The sequence below is a fragment of the Corythoichthys intestinalis genome, chromosome 14 (genome assembly GCF_030265065.1).
Source record: "Corythoichthys intestinalis isolate RoL2023-P3 chromosome 14, ASM3026506v1, whole genome shotgun sequence".
In the NCBI taxonomy this organism is placed as follows: domain Eukaryota; kingdom Metazoa; phylum Chordata; class Actinopteri; order Syngnathiformes; family Syngnathidae; genus Corythoichthys; species Corythoichthys intestinalis.
Window position 1 is genome coordinate 34,029,796 of NC_080408.1, and position 17,944 is coordinate 34,047,739.

At 38.3% G+C, this 17,944-nt stretch overlaps 2 protein-coding genes across 2 annotated transcripts in view; one reads left to right on the forward strand and one right to left on the reverse strand.

Annotated features, from left to right (window-relative positions):
* Positions 1-2,688, reverse strand: part of LOC130929688 (beta-1,3-galactosyltransferase 2) — a 15,490-nt gene extending 12,802 nt beyond the window's left edge. The window contains exon 1 of the mRNA XM_057857074.1: positions 2,417-2,688. The gene's annotated coding sequence lies outside the window, so the exon portion shown is untranslated. The remainder of the gene's footprint in view (positions 1-2,416) is intronic.
* Positions 1,764-16,970, forward strand: LOC130929687 (complement factor H-like). Its single transcript, XM_057857073.1, has 11 exons — positions 1,764-2,046; positions 2,124-2,315; positions 4,742-4,924; positions 7,831-8,019; positions 10,321-10,386; positions 10,496-10,588; positions 11,190-11,246; positions 12,789-12,950; positions 13,032-13,193; positions 16,711-16,736; positions 16,845-16,970. Exons 1-11 carry the CDS (start codon positions 1,911-1,913, stop codon positions 16,857-16,859), a joined length of 1,281 nt encoding a protein of 426 aa, XP_057713056.1. The 5' UTR covers positions 1,764-1,910; the 3' UTR covers positions 16,860-16,970.
* The last annotated feature ends 974 nt before the right edge of the window (positions 16,971-17,944 follow it).

Below are 17,944 nucleotides of genomic sequence, written 5' to 3' on the forward strand. Positions count from 1 at the left end.
ACAAGTGTTTTTGCCTGTGGTTTTATTCTTTTTTTTCCCCCTAACAAAGTGGGCAGTCATTGAAACATTTTGAGATTTCCCAATCAAACTAGTTTGTGGAATTTCCCAATCAAACTTGTCAACATCATTTTTACTTGCGAGGTCAAGGTTTCAAAAGTACCAGTCATGAATGGCACCAAATAAATAAAGTCCACCGGGAAAGCACTGACTACAATTGACATATCACAAATGAATGAATATGATATTAAATAACCGTAGTAAATATCGTTTTCATTTTGATCGGCTCTACTCTACATACAGATGTGTACGAATCATTATAGAAATATTACCGGCGGTAGTGAACTTTGTGTGGTATTTTATTAACGGTTCTTTTTTTCACCACTAGGTGACGGTATTTCACTGCAGTCTTAATGTTCACTCTGCATGTTGATTAAGTGGCATTACAGTAAACCTGTAATTTCGGATGGAGTTTAGCTTTGTGTTGAAATTCATTTTTGAGTTGTGGCGTAGTATTATTATCTTTCCCACTTTTTCTTTCGCTTAACTGCTCAACCAAATCAAACTATCCCAAAACGTCATGCCCTCAAATGTATTGCTATGTCATTGTGTTCTCAGAATTACACATTTTCCGCTATCCACCTCTCCCAATTCAAACGGACGTCTGTTGCCATCAATGGCAGAGAACAAGTTCCCCACATTAGGACATTCTGTATTGTAAACACACAAGTGGATAGAAATGCGTTACATGTACTCAGTTACATATATTTGAGTTAACTTTTTGAGAAAAATGTACTTCTAAGTAGTTTTACTAACCCATACTTTTTACTTTTACTTGAGTAGATTTGTGAAGAAAAACCACAACTCTTACTCCTCTACTTTGGGCTCCACAAGAGTCGTTACATTTTCCTGTATATTATACATATCAGATTTTTTTTTTTTTTTTTTTTTTTGCCAGCGATGCCAAGAGTAGCTCTACTAATTTCACCAATGAGATGTCCCAATAATAATCACATGACTCCATTACACCAAGCAGACACAAGCTTGCCATTCGATGACCACGCCAGCCTGTTCAAACACCTGGCGTCTTTATAGCGCCGTAAAAAATAACATATTTGACGTAGAGCGCTGCCCCTAATATGAATGGAAAGCGCGGGTTTAAACCTCTCCAAGTTTTTATTTGGCACCGATTGACCACGGAAAACCGGAGATATGTTCCTTTTAATTTCATAATAGTAACTAGAAGGAACTACTGTATTCACTCTTCAAACTAGGAACTATTTTCTCCACAAGAGGGCACCAATGCTCTTTAGACAAATTTTGCTTCATTACTGTCTTTTTTTTTTTTTTTTTTTTCTCGCAGGAATTCAATGATTTTGTTTTATTTTTTTTGTAATTTCTTTGGCTTAATTTGGTTATGTAATGGGTTATTTACTGTATCATTATGTCAAGAGTTCATATAGCAAAGTTTGTGCTGAGGGAAAAAAAATATCATTGCTAAAAAAAAACAACTACTCACAATGTTACTCATTACCTGAGTATTCTTTTCAATACATACTTTTTTACTTGTACTTGAGTACATTTTTTGGACGACTTCTTTTACTTTAGTAATATTTACTTGACTCTTGGTAATATTTACTCAAGTAAAATGTTCGGCTACTCTACCCACCTCTGTGTATACATTGGCTCATCATATGTTGGGAAAGACATTCGTCGCTAAAAAAATTTGAACTATAGCATTAGTTTGAGTTTTGAAACAGAAATTTGGGATTGAACTTCAAATTGTACCATGTCTGTAGTCATTAGGAATAAAAGTGTCCTTTTTTCATTTTCCCAAACTTAGGTTTTCAGCCTTGCTCTTCAAAGCAAACATCCAATGTTGTGGAGGTCTGTATTTGCTTTTTGACTAAGAGATGGGGTCAACTGAACAATTATTAACCGGTCCTGATCTGATTGAGAACATGCTCAATTTTGCCAGAGAATACTGCAAAATGTTTTGCAGGTGTCTTGGATTTGTCCTTCTCTTGTCTTTTCCTGGACTACTACATGGTATGTTAAGTTTATACTGATGCTGTTTTGCTGAACAATAGAAATGACAGCTCCCTTATACCTTTTTAATTTTTTAGGCCAAACCCGAGCAGAGTCGTGTGCTGCTCCCCAGCTGGATGGAGGTTTTTTAGTGCCTGAACAAGACAGCTATTTGCATGAAAGCAGCCTTGCATACGCTTGCAACGCTGGACAGAAACCAGCAGTGGAGGGTTGGTGGGCCACCAGTGTATGCCTGAATGGGTTATGGTCTCATACACCGCAATGTATTGGTGAGTATAATGTATACGTGGATTTAGGAGCGACAGTGGATATTTTACCACAAAAAGAAAGCAGTCTATTGAAACTGATTTTTTTAAAGTCAGTGCCTTACCAGTATTCAGTTGGTGGGGCTTCTCTTCTTCACGAATTGGACTGCTTCATCAAACGATCCAATTTCACTCACTGATACTAAAGTGTTTCCACTGTATGTTTAGTGCAAAACCTGGGTCACCTCAACTTATATCAGCAGAATCATCACCCCATAGGACAGTGCAGTTATGACGTCTGCATTGTTTATGGTCGAACCAGTTGCACTGTTTAATAAACATTTTTTTTTTTTTTTTTTTAAGTGTCTTCGTTAACCCGCTGACTGCCCGACCTCACAAGCAATGGAGAGACAATTCTGATTTCTTTTTAGATTTGAAAGCTTCATGTGCTCCTTAAACTTAATTGGGAAAAAAAATATGCCCAAAAAATAATTTGCATAAATGTTTTCTCATCTGTATTACAAATGATAGATTCGGTATTACATGCAGTTTTAGTGGCAAAACAAAAATATCACAGTATTTAGTTTTTTTTTTTTTAATGTTATCTTCTACAGGTATAGGCACTTTTTTGAACAATGCAAAATGGTAAACATAAAAAACTGAAGTTCTGTCTTTGAACAATAGACTTTTTTGGGGGGTGGGGGGTTGTTTTTCCCCAAAATTACTTGTATTCTAATAATGCAGACAACATATCCATCAGATCCACACCACCCATGAATTTGTTGTGGGTTTCCACGATGGATGGTCTGGGAACAACGAAATGTGTCTCGGTCTTCCGATCCCAGCTTCTCACGTGGTCTTGGGGAATGACGCCAACGAAAGAGGATACCAGGTTGATGGGATTGTTGTCATACAATCGTACAACAATCACATTGTCTTGATTGACCTTGTGATCCATGATCCATCTTTCCTGCTTCCTGCCATTTTCATCTTTCATGCTGCAGTCAGGTGCAATTTTGCTCATGGTGGTACCAATGAATTATATCCCTCTCTGTCACAGATGTTCTGTCAGTAGAGGTAGACTTTCAGATGAGATCATCCTTTGAATGGAACCAAGCAATTTTTTAAGCAATGGATTGGCCTCAGTTTCTACAAATGTACCCTTCTTGGCATCTTCAGGCCATTCAATTTCTTAACATTTGTGTTGAGTGTTCTTCCTCCTTTTTGTGCACAGATCAGATTTGTTAGATTTGCGACCAGTAACAAATTGTTTGAAATGCACGTAAATTCAGACCTTTTTTTAGTGCCATTATCAACACTTCCCAAAAAAATGGAGCATATGGAGGATCGAATTCTGGCCTTTTCACTTTTTTGTTGCGGATTTCTTTCTTCTTTTGGCCTCTATTACGGGTGGACCCCCTTCCGCACTTAGCTTTTCTTCACTTTTATTAAACTCAGCTGCTCTGCGTCTTTCCCTTCTTTTTTTTTTGTTTTCACTTTGCATCTTCTATTTTGCTTTGCTACTTGTGATTTTTGGACCCCATTTTTCCTCTTCAAGACTCTGGTCAGGTGTTTTGTCCTCTTCATTGCTACTATCAGAACTATCCATATCATTGGGGAGCCAACCATTATCTAACACGTCGTCATCTGCAGACATTAACTCCTCTACGTCAACCTATTGCCATCAAGGAGGAAGTGAAGAACATCTAGCGCTGACTGGCCATCTAAAGAGCAGCAGAATATTTTTGTTGATGCAAATGTGTTCTAAAGATCTCAGTTCAGTGAGTTTTGGTCCATTGCATGATGACATCATCAATCGTGCCGTTTGTGTCCAATTACCGTGCAATTTTGGATCCATGCACTACAACATAGTACGCTACAACATAGTATGCACGCAGCTCATGTCGAAACTCGTAAAGCCTTCTACACGGCTACGAAAATCTCCCCTTCCTCCTTAAAATGACAAAAGCCGTAGCTTTCTTTTTTTGCGATGAAAAATCAATGCATTGTTGAGTGGGACAAGAGCCATCGAATTGAGTGTAGCTCATCCACAATGTGTTGCCACTACCCGCTAGTTTGAAAAAGCCGGCACTATGTGTTTGCGTGCATGCGACAATCAAGTATTGCCTGACCTTCCTCATAACGTTATTAAAGTATTATTAATTGTCATATTCACCTGTACTCTAGTCTATCAGTACATTTGTTTGTGGGTATAACTGACGTCACGAAATGGCTGCACTGATAAGCTTGCCATTTTTGTTTAAACATTATTTTCTCCATTATCCGAGGTTTAAGAACTGCGTTGCGACTTGCATACTTAGACACTTGGAGAAACCATCTTTCACATTAAGATCATTTATACTAACTGCTGTCAGTGCTTTTAGCATTGCTTCTTTGAACACACTTTTTTATTTAAAAAGCAGACAAATGATTTTTAAATCTTTCCTCAGATGAAAACGCCTGCTTTACACCAGATGTTCCTCATGGCAAATATGGTGAAAGTCCTGAAGGCTTGTGGTACAAGGAAGGATCAGTCATTCGAATCAAGTGTGATGAAGGATACAAACATAAAACCTGGGGAGCAACAGCTACATGTAGAAAGGGAGCATGGTCTTCTTTGCCAGTTTGTGAGCGTAAGTCCACCACATTCACCAACCAAGTAAATCCCACAGTCATTCATTTTTAAATCACAAGTAAGTCTCAAATCTTCGTCCTCGATTCTTGACTCAATTCCTAAGTAAATACTGACAAGTCTCTAGTCAATTCGCAAGTCCTTCACTTTTGAGACCTTTCAAGTCTATTTAAAAATAAAAATACATTTACACAGACCACGTGTGCTTTTAATATGTATATTTATTAGGGCTGTCAAAATTATTGCGTTAACGAGCGGTAATTAATTTTTTTAATCCCGTTAAAATATTTGATGCAATTAACGCACAAATGCCCCGCTCAAACATATTAAAAGGACAGCAAAGTGAATGGTGTAGTTGTTGTGTTTTTCAGAGTTTTGCCGCCCTCTGCTGGCGCTTGGGTGCGACTGATTTTATAGGCTTCAGCTCGCATGAGCATTGTGTAATAGGGGTGTGACAAAATATCGAAATGGTGATATATCGTGATACTTGTATCCCAAAAGATTATTGATATCTTCCTGCAAGAATCGAGATATCATTTTAAAAGGGTGTCCCAAAAAAAATAAATAAATAAAAAATAAAAAAAACAACAATTTACTACCAAAATCTTCCACCATAATAGTTTCTCAGTTAACTCTAAAGCTGCCTTGACGGTACTCGACACCCAATCCATTTAGACTGGGAATGTTCGTTCATTCGAAACCAGAGCATTCACAGTCATTCTGTCAGATTTTCAGGGCATTTATAGGTCACTTGCTGTTCATTTTAGGGCATTTCCAGGTAATTTCCTGTTGAGTTTGAGTCACTGCCAATTCATTTGGGTGATTCCCAGGTCTGTAACACAAAATGAACAGGAAGTGACCCATAAAATACCCCAAAATCAACAGGAAGTAACTGAAAATCAACAGGTAAATGACCTTAAATGGCCCAAAATTACCTCATTGCCTGGCATTGGCTGCTACTGACGGCCATAGACGTTCAATATGTTTGATGTGGGAGGGATGGCAGCGAATGTCGCTGCCATCCTACCATTTCAAATGGATTGGACGTCTACTAGTGATGAACTCATTCCAATTCACGCACAGTAGAAGCTTGTTTTTCTGTTTATTAGTTGTTTTTAGAATATCCTAGAATGATTTCCTGACCAATGTATCGATAATCGTTGTATCGCCATATCGTCAGATCATCGTTATCGTGAGCTTTGTATCGCAAACCGTATCGTATTGTGAGGTACCAAAAGGTTCCCACTCTTATTGTGTAAGTAATTATTGACATCAACAATAGCGGGCTACTAGTTTATTTTTTGATTGAAAATTTTACAAATTTTATTAAAACGAAAACATGAAGAGGGGTTTTAATATAAAATTTCTATAACTTGTACTAGTTATTATCTTTTATTTACTTTCTATACATTTTTATAAATATTTATGTATTTTATTTATTTATATATTTATATATTTTATTCATTATTTTTATTTATCTTTTAAGAACTACAAGTCTTACTATCCATGGATCGCTTTAACAGAATGTTAATAATGGTAATACCATCTTGTTGATTTATTGTTATGATAAACAAATACAGTACTTATGTACCGTATGTTGAATGTATATATCCATCTCGGTCTTATCTTTCCATCCCAACAATAATTTACAGAAAAATATGGCATATTTTATAGATGGTTGGAATTGCGATTAATTACGATTAATTTTTGAGCTGTAATTAACTCGATTAAAAATTTTAATCGTTTGACACCCCTAATATTTATTTATCTAGTCAATTTATAATAACAGGCACCATTGAACTTTACAAGAAAACTACTACCGACATTGCACGTACACTGCTGGCCAAAAGTAATGGCACCCCTGCAATTCTGTCAGATAATACTCAATTTCTCCCAGAAAATGTTTGCAATTACAAATGCTTAGGGAGTAATATCTTTATTTATTTTGCTTGGAATTAAAATACACAAAAGAGAATGAAAAAAAACTATCAAATCACTGTCATTTTACACAAAACTCAAAAAAGTGGCCGTACAAAAGTATTGGCACCCTTTAAAAAATCATGTGATGCTTTTCTAATTTGTGTAATTAACAGCACCTGTTACTTACCTGTGGTGAGACGGGCACGAGGGACAGAAAGATGGAGGCAAGAAGAGGAACGAAGTGACCGGGGGGTGTTTATACAGAGGAGGTTGAATATATAGGATGGGGCAATGCCGTGAAATGCTTTGAAGGTGATGAGGAGAATCTTGTACATAATTCTTTATTTAATTGGGAGCCAGTGGAGTTGACAGAGGATGGGGGTGATGTGGTGTGTGGAGAGGGTTTTAGAGATGAGGCGTGCTGCTGAGTTTTGGAGGAGCTGCAGTTTCTGGATGGATTTATTTGGGAGACCATTGAGGAGTGAGTTACTATAGTCAATCCGGGAGGTGACTAGACTGCAGACGAGAGTGGCGGGAGATGAGTGAAGGAAGGAGACGAGAGATGTTTCTGAGGTGGAAGTAGGCTGACCTGGTAATGTTGTCAATATGGGAGCGGAAGGAAAGCGTGTTGTCGAGGATGACACCCAGACTCTTAACCTGAAAGCCAAATTAGTATTTGGTGTGACCACCATTTGCCTCATGCAGTACAACACATCACCTTCTCATAGAGTTGATGAGGTTGTCGATGTTTTTTGTGGAATGTTGCTCTCCATCTTTTTAAGGGCTGTGCAAAGTTGCTGAATATTGGTAGGAAGTGGTACAAACTGTTGTATACGCCGATTCCGAGCATCTCAGTGGGTGACAGCTTCCTCGAGTCTGAGCCAAAATGTATAAATAATAAAAATATATGTACTATATATATTATATACAGAATACAGAATATACCATTTTTGTTGAAGTTTAATTTCCTCTTTTTTTTTAATACAGGAAGTGAAACGTCTTGTAATGAGCCACCTAACATCCCACATGGTGTGGTCCTTCACAAATATCAACACATATTTGAAGCAGACTCTGAGATCCACTATGGATGTGAGGACGGATACAGTGTCGAGGGAACAAATGCCAGAAAGTCAATTTCATGTGTCGCTGGAATGTGGACAGAAGTGCCAAGCTGCAGTAAGTAGCGAAATGGTTCAAACATAGACCCATAATGCGTTAATAGAACATTGTCCTTCCATTAGACACTGCTAGTACACATTGTTTTGTGATATTTACACCAAGACATGCAGCTTATTAGCCTGAAAGAATTCATTAATGAACTGCACAGGACTACACAACCTATAGTTTAGCCATCAATAGTAGCTTATAAGTTTCAAGGCACAAATTGACAAGAATAATAAAATGTGTGGCTCACTCTTCACTTAAATTCTTTATTTGATGACAATTTGTTAAAATTATTGTGCATATAAATGTTTTTTTAAAATGTTTTATTATTATTTAAACCTTTTTTTATTTACAGTACTGTGCTGTTTTTCTTCATCAAAAACCTGACAAAACTTCTTGGGTATTTTGGGGGTGATTGCAGCAGGTTTATAGCAGTTAAATTCAATTCAGCACAGAAAATGTATGTTAAAAAAAAGCAAATTAATGGTGGATGTCAAAGTATACAGTGGTATATAAAAGTATCTGACTTTTTGGAATTTCTCATATTTCTGCATAAAATCACCATCAAATGTGATCCGATCTTTGTTAAAATCACACAGATGAAAAAGCAGTGTCTGCTTTCACTAAAATCACCCAATCATTTATAGGTTTTCATATTTTAATGAGGATAGTATGCAAACAATGCCAGAGGGGGGGAAATAAGTAAGTGAACCATCTCATTTTAATATTTTGTGCCCCCCCACCTGGTAGCAATAACGTCAACCAGACACTTCCTGTAGCTGCCGATCAGTCTGGCACATTGATCAGAAATTATCTTGGCCCATTCTTCTCTCCAAAATTGCTGTAGTTCAGTCAGATTCCTGGGATGTATGGTATGAATAGCTGTCTTTAGGTAATGCCACAGCATTTCAATGGGGTTCAAGTCAGAATTTTGACTTGGCCACTCCAGAACGCGTATTATGTTTTCTGAAACCATTCTGGAGTTGTTACTTCTGTGTTTTGAGCATTGTCTCGTAGCAGCATCCATCCTCTTTTTAGCTTCAACTGTCTGACAGGCAACCTTAGGTTTTCCTGCAAAACATCCTGATAAACCTTTGAAATCATTTTTCCATTAATGATTGCAAGTTGTCCAGGCCCTTAGGCAGCAAACCAGCCCCAAATCATGATGCTCCCTCCACCATGCTTCATGGTGGAGATGAGGTGTGGATGTTGGCGAACGCTTCCATTTTTCCTCCACACATGACATTGTGTGTTACTCCCAAACAATTCAAATTAGGTTTTTTCAGTCCACAAAATATTTTGCCAAAACTTGGAGTGTCCAAGTACCTTTTTGCCAACATTAAATGAGCAACAATGTTTTTTCAGACAGCAGTGACCTCCTCCTTGGAGGCCTACCATGAACATCATTCTTGGCCATGGTATTACATATAGTTGATGTGTGCACAGGGATATTGGACTGTGCCAGTGATTTCTGTGTCTTTAGCAGAAACTCTAGGGTTCTTTTTTTCCCCTCTTTTAGTATTCTGCGCTGAAGCAACAGTGCCAAACTTTCTCCATTTGTAGACTTCTCTGACTGTCGATTGATGAGCATCCAGACTTTTAGAGATGGTTTTGTATCCTTTCCCGGCTTTATACAAATCAACAATCCATGATTGCAGGTCTTCAGACAGCTGTTTTGACCGAGCCATGATGCACATTAGACAATGCTTCTTATCAAGATAATTCTTACCAGGTGTGTGTTTTATAGTGGGCAGGGCAGCGTTTAACCACTCACCAGTGATTGGGCACACACCTGAATTAAATTGTTCGGTAAAAGATGGTTTCAATTGCTCTTAAGTCTCCATAGGCAGAGGGTTCACTCACCTATTTTTCCCCTTCTGTCATTGTTTGCACGCAATCCTCATTGAAATATGAAGACCTATAAATATTTGGGTGGTTTTAGTTAAAGCAGACACTGTTTTTACATCTGTGGGACTTTGACAAACATCAGATCACATTTGATTGTGATTTTAGCCTGAAATGTGAGAAATTCCAAAAGGTTCAGATACTTTTTAATACCACTGTAACTGGGTGTATTTAGATAGATTAAGTATGAATAACAATAACAATGACACTATTTGTGTGGAAATTTCTTGCGTTAAACACATTGTTATAATTAACAAAATCATTTGTAAATTGTCTGGAGTTTTAATAGTTTTTACTCTCTAATGTACAAACATTAACTACTTATCCAGCCATTAAAATCATTCACTAACCTGTACTTACAACTTTTATTGATTTTTCATTTTGCGTGGTTATTATTATCATTTTAAGCAATATCCAGACCTGGTCCCGGAGATGGAGACACAACGGGGGGCATTGCAAAGCCTGTCGATTCTGGTGGGTGATTAACTCATTGGCGTTGCCGTCAATGGCAGCAAATGAAGTAACACATTGTAGTTGTTGATTAAATTGATGATTGATGTGAATGTGCTCACTTTGCTGTCAGGAAGAGGTCGGGGTGGTGCCACTGCTAGTTCTAACCCTGGGTATTCTAGCAGTGCAGCTGCTGGTACCAATACTGGAAGACCAATTGAAACAGGTTGGGTGACGGAAATAATTCATTTACCTGAAATTATTCTGTGGGAGGATACAGTTTTAGAAAGTACTGTATTTCATTTTATCTATCCTTAGTCACATTGTACATTTGGTTGAAAAAAAAAAAAAAAAAAAAAAATAACAATATATCAAACTTTTACTTACCACTAATTTTGGACCAAGTGAGTAAAATGATGATGATTTTCCACACTGAATAATCTCATATTCGCATATTCATGTACCATATCACAGTGATTGAAAATACTAAAACTGTTAAATTTTATCTACAGTGATTTGTGTTGTTATGTAATCCTCTTGTGAAGACTCTTTACAGTCCGTTGCTTCTCTGATTTTGTGCAACATACTTTACATAAGATGTCCAAGTAGCCGTAGTAAAATGCCAGGCCTAGTGTTAATTGATCAACTGTTATTGTTTAATCACTGCAAAGTAACGAAACCCATCAGTCCATACGGCATCATTGTAGTAAGTTATCCAAAGCACCAAAATATTCTTTACTTGGTCAAAAGTATACCATATCGCAATCAATGTAATAAATTATTCTCGATTGTGATATTAACCACAACATATTTTTCCTCCTGTCAAGGATCTGGAAGCACTTCTGACAAGACAGACAGCACCAGCGCACCCTTGGTCACAGATGGTAAATCATTTTATTTATTTATTCATTCATTCATTCATTCATTTGATCAAATATTATTCTGTGGACAATGCAACAAACATTACCATAAATATGCCAAATATAAGCTCAGGGCTTCTTTTCATCTGCAGTCCTTGGACAGATGCTATGTGTCTTCTTAAAAAAAAAAAAAAAAAAAAAAAGAGTAAAATTCTAATTGCATATCTAAAAAATATATCTAGCGGAAAACACTCAGGTGACTTGAAATTCCGCTCTGAGACACCCAATTTGGCCAACTTTCAAAATTGTCCAATATGCATGTGTGATACATCATTGTAAAGCTTAAAATCTCAATTTTCTGGGGGAAGAAAAATTTTGAACAGGAGGGCATTTCTAAAAAAAAAAAAAAAAAAAAAAAGTGTTTTATAAACAGCAAAACCCTATCTGGAGGTAAGAGGACGCGAGAGCAGAATTACAGACGCCATGACTTTAAAGAGATATTATCGCGTACTTACCTTGTTTCGATCCAAATACTCCAGGTAGCATGTATCACTGAGTGTCAAGACACAGCTGTGAATGGCCACAGCCAGATTTTTGGGGGATTTTATGGGTGAAACATGGTAATATATCAAGGGGCACGATGCAGAAATCGCAGACATCAAGGAGTGGTCGAGGTTTTCTTTTTCATATTTAAAAGTTTTTTTCCATTTTTCTTTGTTTGGATCAATTATTTATCATCTAACATCGAAGAAAATGCGACAGTAACAGAAAAATACAATTAAGCAATAGTGATGAGGTATATATGCGTGACTTTTTTTTACAGATACCAATTTTTTTCATTGTGACGTAATTTGTTTAAAAGTCGTTTTTTTTTTTTTTTTTTTTTTTTTGTTAAACGAAATATTAGACATTGATTAATGATTCTAAGCTAAAAATGACAGACATTTTGAAAAATAAGTATTATTACCTTGTTTTTATTGCTGGGATAAACAAAGGCGGTTGCGCGATGTCTGTAAACGGGGGTTTCCAGGGTAAAACGGACAAATTAAAAATAGTTTCGGGGCTTAATGCGCCATGAATCTGCTATGGCAGCATATAGACATATTGTTCTATCAAACACAACAGTTCTTTTGGCTTAAAATACAGCAGTTTCTTTTAAAGAGGAGTGCAAGAGCAGAAACTGTTTCTTCAGTCTTGTCTGTGTTTTCTGCCATATATAAATGTTCACCGTTGCACAGCAGATAAACGTCAACAAACATAACGCAAAAGGCTGGCAGGGGGCAGTGAGAGGTGTCAAGTCAATACTGAAAACACAGATTTTCCAAGAGCAGTCTTTTTATATGTATATACTACTATATTAGTGTAAAAGAATGTATTTTTTGTTGCAATCGCCTGGTGAAGATTACAAGTGCACTTGCTGAACGTGAGCAGGAGTTTCCAGCTCATCTGTCACCCTGATGAAGATAGACACAAAAAAAGCATTTGGATCGATATCATTTTGGCTAAAGAACTTCTGCTTACTAGTGTGTGTTAAAAAGAAAAATTAAATGTTTTTCTTGATTCCAGTTGACAACTGCGGACCGTACCCAAAAGTTTCAAACGGTGATGTTGTGCGAAAAAAAACAATGTCTTTGAGATATGCGTGCAATGGTTTTTATAAAAGGGTCGGTCCAGAGACAGTGGTTTGCTACAATAATGGCACTTGGTCCACCCTACCTACATGCAAAGGTAAGTCAACTGACTTCTGCTTTGTCAAAATTATCCCTGTATTTGAAATGACTCAAATTTCACCTTCCTCATTTTGTGCAGAAGCGTATTGTCAAATTGACCTTGATGAGTATAGCAACTACAATTTCCAAGAATCTGGAACAATAATTCTGAAAGACCGAGAGACTAAAAGCATTCAGTGTGTCTGGGCGTACTACACCAGCCAAATTACATGCATCAATGGAAAAGTTAGAGTTACCCAATGTAAGTACACACATCAGTCATTAACTGCCATTGACAGCAATAGGCATCTAATTAGTTTGCACTGGGTGGGGTGGCAGTGAATCATTACTGTCAGGCCCCCCGGTTTAAAGTGCCTGTGACACAAAAAGCATGTTTATTTCATATTACACGTGATATTTTATGCTCCTGAATGAAATGGACAACTTGGATGTGTGTAGAAGCGATTAATATATTTATTAAATTTTTTTAATCCCTCGCTACGAAAATGAGAGATTTCCAGCCACGGTCTCGGATTGCGGAAGAAGGCGAATGTGACGTTAACGGCAGACATGATGTTCATGATACAGTTACAGACGTTGCGGAGCTGCCGGATATTTGAGACTTTGTGCACCTCCAACTTCCGCTTGAGGATCCCCCCCCAAAGATGTTCTATTGGGTTCAAGTCTGGAGAAATGCTTGGCCAGTCCATCACCTTTACCGTCAGCCTCTTCATGTCAGGAATGAGCGAGCAGGCAGGTTGTATGGACCCAAATGCAGGGAAACAAAAAATGCAGCGAGGCAGGTGGCAGTGAACTCAAGAAAAACCTTTTAATGATAACTAACAAAATCACAAAGTACAAACAAAAGGGCTAGGGCTCAAAAGGCAATGTTCAAACAAAACTTACTTAAGTGAAGGGACGGGTACACGAGGACTTGGACGGGGCTTGACTTGACGTTGATGTAGACACGGACATTGACATAGACAATGACGCAACAAGGAGTGACAAGAAACTGGGTCATTATATACGCAGACAAGGGGTAACGAGACGAGGAACAGCTGGGTAACACAGGTGGATGCAGATTGCAGGATACACTGGGAAAACACACACAGGTGAGAGCAATGGGTAATCACAGGGACAAGTCACACAAGGAGAAACCAAACACAAAACCTAACACTTCAGTAAAGCAGTGGTCATCTTGGAGGTGTGTTTGGGGTCATTGTCATGCTGGAACACTGCCCTGCCACCCAGTTTCTGGAGGGAGGGGATAATGTTCTACTGCAGTATTTCACAGTACATGTTGGAGTTCATGTTTCCCTCAATGGAATATAACTCTCCAACACCTGGAGCACTCATGCAGCCCCAGACCATGACATTCCCACCACCATGCTTGACTGTAAGCATGACACACTTATCTTTGTACTCCTCACCTGGTCGCTGCCACACATGCTTGAGACCACTTGAACCAAACAAATTAATATTTGTCTTATCAGACCATAGGACATGGTTCCAGTAATCCATGTGCTTTGTTGACATGTCTTCAGCAAACTGTTTGTGGGCTTTCTTGTGTACCGTCTTCAGAAGAGGCTTCCTCCTGGGGTGACAGCCATGCACACCATTTTGATGTAGAGTGCAGCGTATGGTTTGAGCAGTAACAGGCTGACCCCCCACCTCTTCAATATCTGCAGCAATGCTGACAGCACTCCTGCGACGATCTTTCAAAGAAAGCATTTAGATGTGACGCTCAGCACGTGCGCTCAGCTTCTTTGGATGACCAACCCAAGGCCTGTTCTGAGTGGACCCTGCTCTTTTAAAACACTAAAACATCGTCATGGAGAAATGGAAGAGCATTCCAGTGGCAACCTGTGAAGCTCTGGTCAACTCCATGCCCAGGAGAGTAAACGCAGTTCTGGATAATAGTGGTGGCCACACAAAATATTGACAGTTTACATGTTGTATGTTAATATTGACAGCTTTAACTAAGGGGTGTACTCACTTTTCTCGCCAGAGGTTTATATATTAATGGCTATATTTTGAGTTATTTTGGGGGGAAAATAAATTAACTCTATTCTCTAAGCTGCACACAGACTACTTTTCATTGTGTCAAAGTGTCATTTTGTCAGTGTTGTCCCATGAAAAGATATACTTAAATATCTGCAGAAATGCGAGGAGTGTACTCACTTTTGTGATACTTTAACTTTTGAAGACACAAGGACTGCGGATCCAGTTGATTTTGCGGATTAATTCATTTATTTTTCGCGTCACGCCAGCCCTATGTGCTGCAGGCTTTCGTTGCTATACCAGGGAGAGTGGTGTCAGCCTTTCTAGGTTTCAAAAAGATCATGTTTACCGCGAAATATGGACAAAACAAGTATGACAATGGAGCGACTATTGGACGGACGAGGAAGTGAGTAAGCTACGTGTTTTATATGATGTCAAATACTGGGATCATAGCACACATTTTAATAAGGAGGTGGCTTACATTTTGTGGGTGACAATGCTCCCTGTCCACCAAGAATGCCTCCCTTGCCCGACACCATGGTTGCCGGCCGTTGAGGGCCCGTGCTCGGGCAGCCACGCGCTCTCGTCTGCGTTTCTCGATTGTGTAGAGACTTCCACCCCTCTCGGCCCTCTTCGTGTGCCCCGCCGAGAGAGCGTTATCCTCGGCTTGGGCTTGGGCAGCCACGTGCGCTGACGTTGGCCGGTTTGTCCACCGAGAATGTGCCATTTTTGACGTTCATTCCCCTACTGCGTCCCTAGCGACAAACACTGCCTGCTTGCCAGGGCAGCAGCAGGAGAACGACGAGCCGAAACTTGCTCGCCGCCGGGGGCTGGCCAATCGGTGAAGACAATCACCCCCGCTGCCGTGTAACATAAGTCGGGGTAGTTTTGTGTGATTTTTCGTGTTCGAAATACGAGGAAAAGACTTGGAAGACACGCTCGGTTCAGGTTAGCATGTAGCTTAGCTACCACACTCCTTTTTTGTTTATTCTTTCTTCCGTCTCCGAGTCACCGTCTCGAGTCCCCACTGGGAAATGACAAGAGACAACGACTAACTCGGGAGGTTCGGAATTGGGCAGTTTTGACCGTTATGGAATAATTTAGCCCCATAGTACTGAATAAATGCATTTTAAAATTTCATATTTCATTTAGTAAAAGACTGTCATTTTTCATGTCTGTACAATTTATTTAGCAAGTGTTTAAAATACATAGATACAAAGAAAATCCTGTAAAAATATTGGAGTAGAGAGAAAAAGCAATTATGACATTTTACAGTATTATCTAGTCATCAGCCTCGTGTATGTTGTCATTCTGAGTCTTCCTCCTCCTCCAAATACGACTCAAACATATATTGCTGTATGCCACAGGCTTCCTCTGGATCGACAATATCACTTGAAAGATCCACACTTGAACCAGAATCGCTGAAAAACGCTTCGTCCTCCATTGGGCTGAATTATAAATCAGCTGAAATCACTACTCCGCCAAAGTCATCATCAAGATAAAGGTGCCAGAGCGATATAATGACAGGAGGAGCTAAACATCAGATGAAAAGACTCATTTCTCATCATCTGCGCGTTGCCAAATTGATGTATACAGTCAAATCGTCTCAAAATATGATTTTAATTCCAATAATAATGCTACTTTAATATTTTTTTAACGTGTCACAGCCACTTTAAATGGATTGGATGTCTATCGCAGTGAATTAGTTACTAATTACCCATCAAAATAGAAATCCCTTTTGTCAGCACAGCTAATATTGTAATTTTATTATTGGCTAGGTTGTCATTACCTGGATCACTATTGGGTAAGTGTTATTTTCAGACCTTTTTCATGTTATATACATGATATTATTACTCATTAGTTACATACATCCAATGTTAACTTATTTCCTGTTTTACCATGTTTAAAATAGCAAAGGTGCAACTAACTGATGGTCGTCCATCGGAAACCTGCCTCCACATGAAGACAGCAGTCCAGGGACAAACACTTTCTCGCTAGGCCCCCCCACCCCTCCCCCCAATAAAAAAAATGGAGCAAATTTTCTTGTGAATGAGTTCCTACAGATTATCTGCAACATATTCAAAGCAAATTTAGGGTGGGGGGGGGGGGGGGTCAGTGACGTATTGGTTAGCGCATTGCCTCAAAGTTCAGAAGTTGATGGTTTGAATCTTAGCTAGGGTCTACATGTGCAAAGTTTGCGTGGTTTGCCTGTGCTTTAGTTGGCACTTGAATGGCAGCATACTTCCATATTTCAAAAACATAAGCCTCTAATAATTATGTAATTTAAATTGTCCATACTTCACCTATGACTACAGTATTTAGGTAGCTTAGAAAGTAGTTAAGTACATTTAAGGAATATTTAGATGACTTCAAGTTAATGTTTTCATAACTTCAGATTTGCAGTATGTAAATTTAAGAGTATTGGTGTAACATTTAAGAATGATATGAGTACGTCTAGTATTTAGATTTTTTTCAGGGTTTTTTCTTTTTTTTAATAAATTTAAAACTATTGTGTATTTGTCGTGTTAGGAGCATTTGGATAACTTCCAGGCAGTATTTTATTAGATTTGGGAGTATTTGTGTAATGTCTAAGAGTAGTTGAGTAGATTTACAGGGTTTCATGGAGAATATTTCAACCTCCTAAAACCACCAAAATGCTAAGAAAACAGCTATACCTATAACACACAATAAAGCACTGACTGGTTAAATACACTGACTGTAACAAGGCATACATGAGAAACAGATTTTCATTCAAAATTGTATCTTTTCAATGATATGCAAAATAACAGTTATCAAAAACACCACTAACACCAACCTCCATCGGCTAATTTTTATTTTCCCTCATTTCCTCGCATCTACATGCAAAACATCAATTTTAACTACCTAAGAACATAGAATGTACATTGGTGCCTCTACATACAAATTTAATCTGTTCCAGGGCCTGGTTTGTAAGTCGAAATGGTCCTATGTCGAGCGGGATTTTCCCATAAGAACACATTTTAATTTGATTCA

Bases quoted from the DNA above. Each gene is read 5' to 3' on its own strand.
- LOC130929687 (XM_057857073.1), top strand. From the start codon at position 1,911: ATGGGGTCAACTGAACAATTATTAACCGGTCCTGATCTGATTGAGAAC. The intron at 2,047-2,123 runs GTATGTTAAGTT...TTAATTTTTTAG, and splicing joins TTTTCCTGGACTACTACATG to GCCAAACCCGAGCAGAGTCG. The intron at 13,194-16,710 runs GTAAGTACACAC...ATTATTGGCTAG, and splicing joins AAAAGTTAGAGTTACCCAAT to GTTGTCATTACCTGGATCAC.